Here is a 14,888-nt window from a genome sequence, read left to right as displayed (position 1 = left end):
TGCAATATTGAGCCAGTAGCTTTTATTTCTCTGTACCTCAGTTTTCACATTCGTAAAATGAAGAAAATTATAGTACCTACCTCACTGTATTGTGTGAGACTTAAATGAGACAATACATGCAGAGCATTTAGAACTCTGCCTGGCACATGGTAAGTGCTTAAAGAATGTTAGCTGTTATTATTATCATCATCATCAATTAGTTTTAGCATAACATACTGATTTGGTTAAAATAAAATTCTATATAGTAATTCCTTGAAAGAAGGCAAAAAGAATTTCAACTTTCCCAGATCACAACTCTACATGTTCTAAAGTGTTTCCAAGTTGCAATTCCCAATTTACTGTGAATTCTAAATATATAGATTTTTGGAAGCGATTGAAAAAAAAAAGCACTAAATTCTTAAAATTCCTTTTTTGTTTTGATCTTAGTAGAATATAATTGTTATCTATCTTCGAAGTCTCACACCCTTCTAGAATTCAAACCCACCTATCAGGAAAAGAAAAAACGGGTAAGAGACCAGGGAGTATAGTGCCAGGTTATAGTTCTGGTTCTACTATTTAACTAACTGTATAACTGTGGACAAATCACTTAACCTTTCTTATCAAAATCTCCACTACTACCACCTTAGTTTATGCCATCATCATCTACTTCCTACTGCACTGGACTCAACAGTCTTTTTGTTTCCCATGCAGGAAACAGAGTGAGCACTTGAAAGCAACTGTAAGTTCTTCCTTTTCCATTTCTCTTCTTGAACAATTCAGTCCTAAAGCTTATTTGGTAATGCAGAGCAAGGCTGGTGTCCATTCTGGTGGAGGAAGGAAGGCAAAGTCACGGTGGCCCAGAGCAGCATATGAAGGCATTAGCAAGATGATGAGGTCTTCCCTGCAAAGAGTGGTCCAGAATAGGAAGTAACAGCACAAGCAGGGTGAGAAGGGTGTGTATTGCATGTGGGCAGCATGGGGGAGCTGAGGCTAGCATGGAAAACAGACTCCTAGAGTGGTAAAGAGGATGCTCTTGCATGGCTGTGGTCCAGTGCAGGGTGTGGAAACTTGAGTGGGGTGAGGAGTACCTCCACTTAGGAAAGAAGATGACATGAGCTATGCAAGATTGTTTGCAAACAGGGAATCAATCAAATAAACAGATATGTAAAGGATAATGGGAGCCTGTTTCTCATTGTCAGAAAGAGAACCACAAATATTGAAAGAAAGAAAACTAGAATGAACCCTCATGATATTGGATTTAAGTTGGAGGCGTTGGTATGAAATTGTTATTTTAATATATATAAACAGACAAATCAATGTAGATATAAAAATGTGTGATTATACATTATATTCCTATCTATATATCCATAGATATGTTTCCTACATCCACTCAGATCTTGGAATAATTATACCTAAATAGCAATAAACATATCTAATACCAAGATACTATATTCTAAACATAATTTTTTCCACTAAAACTAACCAGGGCTTGTTAGGAAAATGGCTGATTCCAGGGCTGGAGCAAGAAAAGTACAAGAAGAGCCTAGAAAGTCTTGTTGTACCAGAAAGAAGTAAAGAATGATGGGAACATGTTAAAAGGAGGGGAAAAAAAAGAAGCTTGAAGATGGTCCTACTAGCCAAATTGGAGGCAATTTATATATCAAAATACATAGTGATAGTAATGGACTAAAACCCACTGACTAAAATAGAAAAGCGTGCACGCAAACACACATACAAATCAATTTAAAGTTTAAAGTAATATAAGGAATGATATAATTATACAGTCTCAAAGTAGCTCCCCACAAAATGTTTTTTAATTACAAAGGGAAAGGAGTGATTTTACAGTGGAGAAGCTTGGCAGACATCACCTTAATCGAGTGAGATCAAAGAGTATATTGTTGCGGGCCTCCCTGGTGGCGCAAGTGGTTGAGAGTCCGCCTGCCGATGCAGGGGATACGGGTTCGTGCCCCGGTCTGGGAGGATCCCATATGCCGCGGAGCGGCTGGGCCCGTGAGCCATGGCCGCTGGGCCTGCGCGTCCGGAGCCTGTGCTCCGCAACGGGGGAGGCCACAACAGTGAGAGGCCCGCATACCGCAAAAAAAATAAAAAAAAAAAAAAAAAAAAAAAAAAGAGTATATTGTTAATGGGACAAATAAAAATCATGTGCTACCTAACAGGTAGATTGCAGGATCACTTGAGTAATATTCCTGCCAAAGATTGACAGTTTAAATCTAATCATAAGGAAGTATCAAACAAGTTAATATTGGAGGTATTCTACACAATACCTGGCCTGCAATCTTCAGTGTAATGGTCATAAAAGTCAAGGAAAGATGAAAAACTATTCTAGACTGAAGGAGACATCTAACCATTGTCAAGAACATTACAGAACACTGGCAAAATCATTCAGGGGTCTGTGTGTTAGATAATAGTTTTGTTTCAATGATAACTGATTGATACTGATAGTTGTATTATGGTTATATGGGAGAATGTCCTTGTTTGTAGGAAACGTACATCTTTAAGGGGTCATGAGCATAAAGTTTGCAGTTTACTTTCCAATGGTTCAAGGGAAAAAAAAAAGATTTTTGAGCTGTACTTGCAACTTTTCTATAGCTTTGTCACTTCAAGATTAAAAAAAAAAATTTAAGCCTATAATGTACCAAATCAGAATTCTTCCCTGCTTGAACTCTTCAGTAGCTCCCCACAGCAACTAGGATGGAACCCATGGCCTACATGTTCTCATCTGCTTGCTCAATCCTCACGCCCTAGCTGCTAATGAAGGGGTACTTCATTCCCTATACTCTAGCTACACCAGATATAACTAAAGCTCCTGGAACATAGGAAGCTAATTCCCATTTCAGAGTTTTGCATGGATTCTTCTTAGAACACTTGTGCCAGATTTTGGAATGACTGCTGCTTATCAGCACTCAGCTCTCCTCTCAATGTCACCTCCTCAGAAAGGCCTTCTCTTCCCCTCCTGGTGTTCTCCATCACATTACCCTGTATTATTTTCTTCATAGCACTAAGCACTATCTAAAATTATCAGTCATTTATTATTTTTTTCCTTTATTTTCAGTATCCACCTCCCCCCCCCACACTAGACCATAATTTCCTTGGGGATAGGGGCTATTTCAGTCTTGGTCACTGCAGTGTCCCCACCATGAAGTGCTTAGATGGGGAGGGAACTCATAACTCTTGGCTGACTGACAAGCTAGGCCTCAATTTTCTTATCTACAAAAGTGGGAATAAAGTATGCTTAACGTGTAGTATTATTCATTGGATAGTAAACGTAAATTATTAAAACAGTGCCTGGCATACAACAAGTACTATACAGATGCCAACTATGCTTCAGAAAGGAAAGCGCTAGTTTGGGTCTAGAAGCTCTTTGAAAGTTGAACGGAGCTTTGATTGGGGCATTTCCCCTTAAGTCTGCTCCGCTATTGACTAAGCTTTAGTAGAGAGAAAAAGTTTACTCTCCAAAACCCAGAAATAGAATAAATCAAAATGCAGTTAATTTGGTGATATGGCACTGTACTAGAAGAAAAACTACTGGTTCTGTTCTTTGTAGAAATATAATTTTTTTATTTTTAGAAGTACTATTTAAAAAATGATTCATACTTTAAATAATGTTTTATGATACCGTTACATGTTTTCCAATATATTAGTCTTTTATACTTTCTCCTTCTAACTTACCAAAATCTTTACTGACACAAGCTCTAGATTTATAAACATTAATTCATCTTCAAAAAAAAGTTTCTTCAAAGTAAGCATTATTTCTGCCTGTTCATGGATAAAGAATACTTAATGTCTGATTAAGGTCACAAGTTAAGTAAAAGTGAATCAAAGCCCTCTCCAAGCTTCAGACTCCCAGCGTGTTCCTGCTCTAAGCATAATCATATATTTATTGAGTGCCCAGGCAGGGCCAGGAGTGAAAGAGATATGTAAGACAGACCCTTAGGACACATTTCTTATTAATGAAAAGTCTAAATTAAAAGGAAATTGAATCTATTTTGAGTTTCTATATGGGAAAGCTGTTTAAACTATTATATCTATGGTAGGCAGAACTCCACAAACCAAACCACAAATCCACAAGGACACTATAAGTAGAATTTCTTAAATCCTGAGAAGAAATGACTGGAATTTTAAACTACCCCTTTTACTTAACCATCTGTTACTTTTTCTGTTGCAGTCAAGACAGTGGGGAAAAAATGTTCCTAGAGAAAGACACAGAGCTTACAATCTTCCCTTAGAAAATCACCTACTCTGATGTTACACTGCCTCTTTTCTTCAGTATTTCATGGTCTCCCCCCTGCCCGTCCACCCTCACCCACCACAAACGCACACAGGCCTTATTCATCAAGACTGTAAGTTTATGTGTTCCTTTTTCAAATCAGTAAGCCTTAATATGCAGTAACTTCCCTAAGCAAATTTCATGGGTAAAAATTTTGGAAGTAGTACAATTTTTTTCACCTCACCCACAAACATCTCCTGACTAATTTTCTGGGTAACAGTTAACACGCGTAATTTGGTGTTCAAGTTTGTGCTTATATCAGATATGCTGGCCTTGGAGGATTCCGAAAGAAATAACAAAAAACATGTTTTTTGTGTCAAAAATACATTATAAAAATGTGTTGATCTTTGAAATTATTTGGAATATTTTACCTCTAGTCATTTATTAATTTGTTCCTTGTTCCATATTAGATTTAAGATGGCTTCCAAAATTATACTCTACAACTAGTTTAAAGGTATTAAGTGGATAAAGACATTAGCATAAAGGAAAATAAGAATAGGGGAATAACAAGGTAAAGCCAGGGGTGAGTTTGACACATAAAAGACATTTGCCAGGGCTTCCCTGGTGGCGCAGTGGTTGAGAGTCCGCCTGCCGATGCAGGGGACACGGGTTCGTGCCCCGGTCCGGGAAGATCCCACATGCCGCGGAGCGGCTGGGCCCGTGAGCCATGGCCGCTGAGCCTGCGCGTCAGGAGCCTGTGCTCCGCAACGGGAGAGGCCACAACAGTGAGAGGCCCGCGTACCGCAAAAAAAAAAAAAAAAAAAAAAAAAGACATTTGCCAGATAGAAGTGGATCAGAATTGGGGTTCTCAACAGTCTAGAAACTAATGTAAAGAGTGGTATAAAGAGTGGGATAGGAACAGGTATAAAACCCAAGATGTGTACACGCTGGAAACAAGCTAATGGCTCAGGAGAAATTAAATCCCATTGTTGGTGCTGAGACATAAATGAAACTTTTCTCAGCGGTCCTCATAAAGGAAAACCAGAATGTAGTCTGTGCTATTGATGCTTATCATAAGGGGATTTATGGTTCTCTTCCTTAAAATGTCCCTTATTACAAATCAATGGTACAATACCAAGTGTTGTTTAGTTAAAATAATTGTTTAGAGCCCAAAACATAACATTTTAATAGTATAAATTCATATACATTTTAAATTATCTATTCAATTGCCTAAAGTGACCAGGTGGGGCAAGTGGGAGTGGTCACTAGTCAACTCAAGATAATTGATGTCTTTTTTTTTTTTTTTTAACAATGTGAAAGTCTAACAAGCAGGATTACAGTTACCATTTCCAAACCTTAATCTAGAAAAATGATACATCCAATATATACTTCAAATACAAAATATTTACAATCTAACACTGGTTAGGTACTGTGCTAAGAGTTTTCATAGGCTGATTTAACAACACTCTAAGGAAGATATTACCCACAACTTTTATAGTTGAGGAAACTAAAGCAGGGAGAATGTAAGTAACTTGTCCCAAACTACAAAGGCACACAATACTGTGGTTGAAATTACATGTAACTCTGCAATTGGGTTTAAGACCTTATATTAAATACTTTTCAGATATTGCTCTACTTGCAATGCCATGAGACAAATAACAGAGGGAAAAAGTAACCTGGTAAAATCCCAAATAAAGACCTCCCGCCCCCCAAAAATAAATAAAAATAAACACCCCAGGCTCAACAGACTTATTCATAAGGTAGACATGAGTTTTTGCTATTTAATCAAATATTATTATCCTTTACAAGTTCATATAAATAGCAGCACATGGATTTTTTTCCAACCACTTGAATGAATGATTCCCTGAATGAGAGGCCTGACTGTGATTGTATGGAGGGAGAGGAATTCTAGGCACTGCCTGGATCTTTGTCCTGGGACGAGAGGCTGCTGAGGGCTTTGTTGATTAAGCGTCACTCATTCACCCAGATCCCCACCCAGTGTTGTGTCTACAGCTCCAATACACAGGTACACTGTGTATGTGAGGCACATATTTATTAGCTGTTTACCCAAAATCCATTCCACACTCTCCTTCTTACTACATGAAAGAGCTCCAGTTTTTTTAGGTATTTTCATCAGAAGGCAGTTTGTAGCTGGTCCAAGTCAATTCTGATGGTCACATTCCCACTCCAAGCAACTGGCTTGATGCATGGACTGTTCAGGACTCTGGCCAATGAGATGTGAGGAAAAGTCTGCTGATACCTTCTAAGATAAACTGATAAAAGGAAACATACAAGAAGAAAGTCCTTTCTCCTTCCACTGGATAGCAGCATGTCCTTCACTGCTGTGTGAGTGTGTGTATATGTACATGTGTGTATCTCTGTGTGTGAGAAATACATATAGATGCAAACAGGTAAAAAAGCAGCAGAGGAATAAAAACAGATACTAGAAAATGAGGCACACAGAAAGGAATAAATTTGTTAAAAAGTCAGGGGAGAGGTGAGACAACAAATATCTGAGAAAAGGTAGAGTCAACCTCTGCTGCCACCACACAGAAAAAAGCTATGTCAATATTATCATTTCTTTAAAGCTTAAAGAGAAGGCACTCTTGCTCTATACATCATTTAGTACACTATCAAGAACATTTGAAGATTAATAACCACAATTTGAGGATGGGAGTAAAAAACTGGTTCAAAAATAGCAACTCACACAGAGCAAGGACCAGATTAAATAAATTTGGTATCTGTTTGTATCTTCTGAATGTGGCTATATGCAAATCCAGACTATAATGATCTTATGAAAATGCATTTTTTATTTTTGTTCACATAAATATGCTGTTAAACAGCTATGGCATTATATCTAGATCCAACTCTCAGATTCCATGCACATATTGCTAAATGTCAAATGTATTCATATTCATTTATATTTGAATGCTGCTTTGAGTGGCAAACTATAAATCATCCATTCAAAAATAAAAATACAAATAAAATGGATATGCAGCATTATTTAGCACCACAGATGAACTTTATTTATCTTACAGTTAAACAGTGAAGTGAATAAGCATTTTCAAACAGAAGCTCTGACTCTGAAAACTTATAACTAAACTGCAAAAACCACAAGTTCCTCCAAGTATCTGAGTTTTCCTCAAAATCTTTTATTATTATACCTTCATCTCCACAGACAGAAATTTCCTTACTTTGATTGAATATCTACTTTATTGAATCTCTTCTTTATCAGAGCACCTAATGCTCAATCTCTCTTAAAAAATAAAATGTTTTATTATCTACAGTTACCTTAATTATTCTGTATCAAGCTGTTTTTATAAATACCTCATAAATGGAGAAGTGGTTAAAAAAGGTGAAGGACCCTAAATAAATCAGTTTAGTTCATCTTATTGGTCCAATTATTTACCACCAGCCGAAGCTATATAAATTCTCTTTCCTTCTCCTCACTAGCCATCCCTTCTTAGATTTTTATTGTTGGAATATGCCAAGGCTCAGTCCTATCAAGTCCTGGGACCTCTTTTTTTCATCCTTTAGTGACCTCAACAAATGTCATGGCTTTAAATACAACCTATCTGCTAACAACTCCCACATATATATCTCTGGCTGGATCCCTCCCCTGACTTCTGGATTTTTATGTTCATTTTCATATGTGACTCCCTACTCAACACCTCACTTGGGTATCTGATAGGCACATCAACTTTATACATTCAAACCTGATTTCTTCATCTTCTCCATGTTCTTCCCAAACCTGTTCTTCCCAAAGTCTTTGCCATCTCAATGCCAACACTTAACTTCCAGTTGCTCCATTCAAAAACCTTGGTATAATCCTTGTTCACTCACAATTCATAGTCCACCAAATAGCAAACAGCTCTCTGTCTTCAAAATATCCTCAGAATCTGACTACTCCACACCACTTCCGCCCTGGTCCAAACTATGATGTCTCACTGGGGTTGGAAGAGCTAGTCTCCAGATCTGGCCTTCTCCCAGTCCATACACACTCCCCATAGACATTATCTTTTGTCCTTCCCAAGCAGAGTAATTGATTTAGAACAATTCTGAACATGTCACTCCTCTGTTCAACTGTTGTCTTCCTATCTCGCTGAGACCAAATCTTATAAGGCTCTACATGATCTGACCCCTGGCGACCTCTGCGACCTCATTTCCCACAACTCTTCTGCTTCCTCATTCCATTCCAGCAACACTGGTCTCCTTGCTTTTCATGAAACATGCAGGCATGCTTCCACTTTGCACTTACTGTCCCCACTGCCTGAAATTTCTTCTGCCGGGTATTCATGTAGTTCAAGACCTCACCTTTTTTGGGTTTTACATAATCACCTTCTCGGTAAGACCTTTCCTAACCCCTAATTTTAAATTGCATTGCTCCCCAACACTACCTCTTCTCCACACTTATCACTATATGACAATATACTATAAATTTCAGTTGTTGCTTACTGTCTCTATCACTAGAATATAAGACTCATGAGGGCCTTTCTTGACCACTGTCTCCCTAGTGCTTAGAATAGCATCTTTTATATGTTAGGTACCTAAAAACATTTGTTAAAAGGTTTTCGTTGAATACTTCTACCTTAAATGCCATCCCATCATGACATAAAGTTGCACATCTCCAATTTTCTTCTTCCTCTTACATGCTATAGTTCAATTTGTAAAGCCACAATCTGCTTTCCTTACAATCTAGAAATGTCAAGGGTCACTAAGAACTTGAAACAAGGGCCACCCTCATTCTTTAAGTGCTTCAGATTCTATCTCCCACCTACGTCTCTCTCAAATTTCTCTTCTCTGCAACTCCACCACCACCTCTTCAGTTCAGGCTCTCGCTGAATCCACACAGTCCAAAGGAAAAAGCCCATATTCCTCATCCTGGCAAATAAGGCTCTTTCCCCATCTGACTGCGGCCAACCTTTACAGCCATGTCCCTCAATTCTCCTGCACCCTGCTCTCTACACATCAACCAGGGTTCCTCAGTTTAGCACACTTTTTTGAGCCTTTACTACCTTTCATAATATCCACTCACTAGTCTTCAAGGAACAATTCTTTACTCATTCTACAGGACCCACCTCAAGTAATTACTTCTGTAAAGCCATCAAAATAACAACAGCTAACAACCACTGAGTGCTTTCTATGATCCAAATAATTGACTTGCATTGTATCATTTGATCCTTAAACAAGCCTATTAGAAAGGTACTAACAATGTCTCCCTTTATACATGATAAAATGAGGCTTTAAAATGTTAGGAAGGGCTTCCCTGGTGGCACAGTGGTTGAGGGTCCTCCTGCCAATGAAGGGGACACGGGTTCGTGCCCCAGTCCGGGAAGATCCCACATGCCGTGCAGCGGCTGGGCCCGTGGGCCATGGCCACTGAGCCTGCGTGTCCGGAGCTTGTGCTCCGCAACGGGAGAGGCCACAACAGTGAGAGGCCCGTGTACCACAATTTAAAAAAAAAAAAGTTAGGAAATGTGTCTTAAGACTTAATAAACAGATAAGCTAAGATTTGATCCCAGGTCTATCTAATTCCAAAGCCTAAATGACAAAACTCTAAATCAACAGCTGAACTGACCTTCAAATGAGTATTCTACAAGTCTTTACTGAGTTTAGGTCACTTCGAAACAACTGATTTTATTGTTGTGAGATAAGAAGTACAAACCACAAACTCTAAGAAGCAGCCACTTTACAGCTACCCAGATAATAAATCAAGGAATTCACTATAAAACATTATTTTAGTTTGCAGGAAAACACATATTTTTTGTGGGCATGTTTGTGTGATAAGAAAAAAGTAATAATAATGTCATAATTGCCAATTTAGAGCATATACAAAGTTACAGGCACAGTAAAAGACAAGAGCCTTGTATTTGCATGCCACGTAGCCCACCGATAAAGATCACCTGATATGTCTAACATGACCTCTGGAATGTTACATCAGTGCTCTGCTTCTACCCAATAATTATAACTACACTAGTGTTTGCCCTTCTTGGTAGAGCTTCATTTCACTGACCTTTGCATTATGAGTTGCTTTGCCCAGTTTGCATATAACTTCCCACCCAAAGGTGACTTTGATGGAGCTTCTGAAGGCAGCCCCAGCAGGTCTCCATAGAAATGGCCCCAGGGTTGTCTCCAAAGTGCCCTGCTTGAGTTGCCATGGTAAACAACCAGGCTAGATTGCTCTATTCAGTTCTCTGCCAGGGTCTCCATGGTGACTGCAAAGGAGGGCTCCTTAGAAGGACCTCACAAGGGCACGTTTCCATGGTGACCCTATCCTGCATATTTCTAAGCAACTTCCCTTCAGTTGTTCTGCAACCAATCAGAGCAGGTTCATTCTGAGAGTAACCCAGGAAGGTTGCTCCCAAAGATAACATCGTTAACACACAGGTATTTGGAAGTGAGGTCTGTAAACAAATAAACTGCTTGAAAATGTAAATGGTACCATTCACAAATCATTAAATTTGTTCCTATGAATTTTAGGATCTGTTTTTGATGGGTAACAAAAAAATACTTTCTCTGTTTCAAACCTTAAAAAAATTAAGAATATAATGCAGATAATTAAAGTTTCAAATTTCTCCAATCTTACAACATAACAGCTAACTAGGTAAAAAATACTTTACAGTGGACATGTCTCACACACACACACACACACACACACACACAAAATGAAATCCAAAATACAGATGGATCATCAGGTTATAATGAGATATCAAGGAAATTTTTATAGAGCAAAAGACAAAATATTTGCAAGTCAAATGAAAAGAAAAAATGTGTTTTTTAGTTGAGTTGGGAAAGCCTAGCCATATTTGGGCCTAAACTATTTTTTCCTGTGTTTTTTGTGGTTGGAACAATCCCAACTACTCTTCCTTTCAATTTAAAATACGAATATAAGCCATTCTGAACAGATGCTTGGTTTTCAAGCCATTTTACTATTCTCCTGAAACTTTAAAATACTGTACTTTTCCTAGTATTTAGTCAAGGGCAATATTTCAATATCTTTAGAAATTATTTAGAAAATAAAAAAATTCTACAGTTACAATGATACAATTATAATTGTTGTACATGTGCTCACTCATCTCTGTTCATTCCAGTTGACTTTTTTTTTTCTTTTTTTTTGCGGTACGTGGGCCTCTCACTGTTGTGGCCTCTCCCGTTGTGGAGCACAGGCTCCGGATGCACAGGCTCAGAGGCCATGGCTCACGGGCCCAGCCGTTCCGCGGCATGTGGGATCTTCCTGGACCAGGGCATGAACCCGTGTCCCCTGCATCGGCAGGCAGACTGTCAACCACTGCACCACCAGGGAAGCCCCCAGTTGACTTTTTAAATTAAAATATATATATATATATATATATATATATATATATATATGTATATATATGTGTGTATTTATATATTATATAAATAAAATATATATAAATGTGTATATATATATATATCTATCCCTTACTGTATTGAGAAGGTTAATCTTGGATTTCCTCTTTTTTCTCCTCATCTTGAGGTAAAAGCAACAGCTCCCCCTGACCACTAGTTCCATTTGTTCTACATCTTCTGTTAGTCTCTCTCACAAATTCCATTCTCCTACTCTGTCCACAGCAGCCCACCACTCCCCACTCACACTCCATGCAGGAGAATAAATTTGAGTTTGAAAAATAAGCATAGTTAAGAAAGGTGAGGATAATTCATAATCACTTTTTAGTGAAATCTCAACATTTTACACAAAGTCTGATTTTGTAGAGACTTATTGCTTCAAATGTTCAATATGTTTTTATGAAGCCAAGCAATCACTGCAAGTTTCATTCATTCACAATATTGAGTGACCACCATGTACCAGGCACTGTTCTCTGGGCTGAGAACACTTCAGGAAACAATTAAAAAATTACTACCCTCAAGGTGTTTAGATTATGGACAGGGAGAGAAAGAGAAAGAAAGATAATACAAATAAAACCAGAATATCATCTTTTGTGTTAGAAAATTATTAAAGCTAGAGAGAAAATTAAAGAAGGGAGGAGGGAGTTAGCTCCCAAGCCAAGTTGGGATGGGCAGAAATAATACTATGGATTAATGGGAGGGGGTTGGGGGTTGGGGGCTGTTTCAAGGACTCCCCCATTCACCTGACATAAGTGTACTCTAAACCCTTAAATTAAAAATAAAATTAGGAAAGTCTCTTTCATAGAAAAGGTAATAAAAGTTAACAAAGTAATGAGTGATTTCTCCAACTTTCATACTTGCTCTCTGAGAGGCAGCATCGTCTGAGGGAGGCAAGTGATACTATTACCTCCAGTCCTACTTCTGTTTCAAGAACTATATAAATTTGGGCAAGTTACTCTACATTTCAAGCCTCTTCCTCAGTTTTAAAATGATAACAATTCTGATCTGATAGTATCATGACAACATGCAAAGACAATAAAATATAAATGTTAAACTATTGTGCGTGAAAATATAATGTCCGAAAATTGCTTTAGAGTACTTCAGAAAAAAAAAAAAAAAGTGAGAAATAGCCAGGTGAAAAAAACTGGGCAAAATGCTGGGAATTAATGAAGCCCAGTGGTGGGTAAATGAGTTCATTATATTATTAAATCATTTTTTATGTTTGAAAATTTCCATGAAAAAAGTATTTTAAGAAAAGGATTAAACTTGAAAACAAAGATACTTCCTTTGTAAAGATTTTTACAATAACTAGAAAAAAAATGTATAGGAACACCAACTTACCTTGTACAAATTTCTTATAAAACTAGTAAAAAGTAGATTTATTTACTGAGTACTTACTGACCTTCTGCAACAATGTTAGGTACTTTTTTCCATACTTCTGAATTCAAGAACTCTAATTTAAAAAAAATTAACTTCATACTTTACTCATTGTAAGAAAAAATATAAGACAGAAAGGCAGAAAAGCATCGTAAGCTTACAGACTCATTTGGTACTCAATGTATAATTTATTTTTGGAAGAAATTTTAGTATCATTTACTGAATGCTTAAAAACAAGCATGTAATGGAGCTAATACAAATTTTAGACAATCAATTCTATATGATTATAACAAGAAATTTAAAAACTCACCAGATCAGTATCTGCCTTTTTAGAGGTCAAAGCTTCAACTTTGGAATCCAGTTCTGCCTGTATTTGATCTCTTCTTTTCATGACACCCTTCATATTAAAACACAGGAATGAAACAGGTTGTACTTAGTTTTAATAATCTTTGTATAACAAAAATATACATTTGAGAATATAAATACCATCTCTTCCCCAAGCCATCAGTCATCTAGGGGTGTAATGACTTAAAAAAATTTTTTTTAATCTCTAAAAGCTAAACTGATACCAAGTATTTAAAAGAAACTTTTTCATAATCTTTTATTAGTTTTCCCAATGTACACCTTACTGGCTTAAGTACTTTATGTACAAAATACATGTTTTGATGGTGCACTCTAGGCATGTACAGTTGTTCAAAAAGAGCAAAGAACAAAACAAAGGAATAAAAAAGCCAATAGGAGCACTGAAAATACATGCTATGGTGTAAACTGGTTGCAGTTGGGAGGGCACATGGGCTACACATCTGAAAGTATCTACAATCAGCCCTCTTATTGGACTCCAAAGGCATAGTTAATCAAAGTCAATTACAGTGGGGAATCAAAATTGAAGTGTGCACTCACATCTTAAGATTTTATTTTAGATTAAAATATATAAGTATTAACTGATTAGCCAAGACTTAGGAGAAAGCATGGCCTCTGCTCTGACTGAGAGGAGTTCCATCTTGTTTTCTTGAATAACCATGATTTCACATTTCAGTTAATACACCCTGGTGAAGTAATTTGAGTGCGGAATTCATCTACATCTTTTATAATGTTTTCTAGTCTTTTTCAATGTCTTTCCCTTGGTGACTCACTTTTCTTCCAAGACAGTCTTTGTAGACACCAAGATTCTTTTTATTTGTACTCATCTTTCACTGGTTTCTATAGTATTAATTAAATAATGAAATTGTAATAATGAACACAAGTGGCCTAAACAGTTCAAGACAAAAATAAAACTAACTCTGGGTAAGCAAACAGTTCAACTAGGGAGAGCAGAGTTGCAGGACATACAAGAGAAGGGCCTTAGTGTGGTACAGGTCTTTTGGGTGTTTGCAGAGGAAGGGAAGAACCTTAACCACAAATCAGTTAAATGGAACCAGATAAGCTGGCTCTATAGTATTTGAGAGAGTATTGAGAGGCATTAAGGGTAAAAATCATCCTGAAAATGACTCACCCTGGTTCTGTGCCTGGTGGAATCAATCTTAAAACGTTCGAAAGAGATTAACATTTCTCTTGTTTTCAAAGAAATGAATAGAAAATTCAACTAATTATCACAAATTCTTTTATATTTACTTCAATGTTTAACGGCCATTAATGTCAGGAACCCCTTCCTTTCTCTAACCCAAATGACACATACTATAATTTAGTCTCATTAATTTTATGTATGTTTCCATAAATATGAAATATTGTGCTTCATATAGGTAGAAATATTTTAAGTAAGAGGTGGCTTCAGAAGACAACTAGTAAAAACTGCACAAATTCAATCATTTTGTCAAGGCATGTATCTTTCATTATTTTAGCTCACATTGAAGAAAACATTCCAATATAAAACAGAAGTACAACTTCAATATAGGTGCTATTGATTATATCCTAGGAACCTACAAAATAATACAATCAA

General features: G+C 37.1%; 1 protein-coding gene across 6 annotated transcripts in view; it reads right to left on the bottom strand.

The window, feature by feature from the left end:
• The window catches only part of SNX7 (sorting nexin 7), a 98,234-nt gene that overhangs the window by 36,656 nt on the left and 46,690 nt on the right, over positions 1–14,888 (bottom strand). For all 6 annotated transcript variants that reach the window (XM_082611994.1, XM_082611992.1, XM_082611993.1 and 3 more), the window contains one exon: positions 13,263–13,349. In XM_082611994.1, the coding sequence (XP_082468120.1) occupies positions 13,263–13,349 (87 nt within the window). The remainder of the gene's footprint in view (positions 1–13,262; positions 13,350–14,888) is intronic.

The sequence above is a fragment of the Mesoplodon mirus genome, assembly GCF_964341445.2.
Source record: "Mesoplodon mirus genome assembly, chromosome: 3".
Classification (NCBI taxonomy): domain Eukaryota; kingdom Metazoa; phylum Chordata; class Mammalia; order Artiodactyla; family Ziphiidae; genus Mesoplodon; species Mesoplodon mirus.
This window is presented reverse-complemented; position numbering and strand designations above follow the sequence as displayed.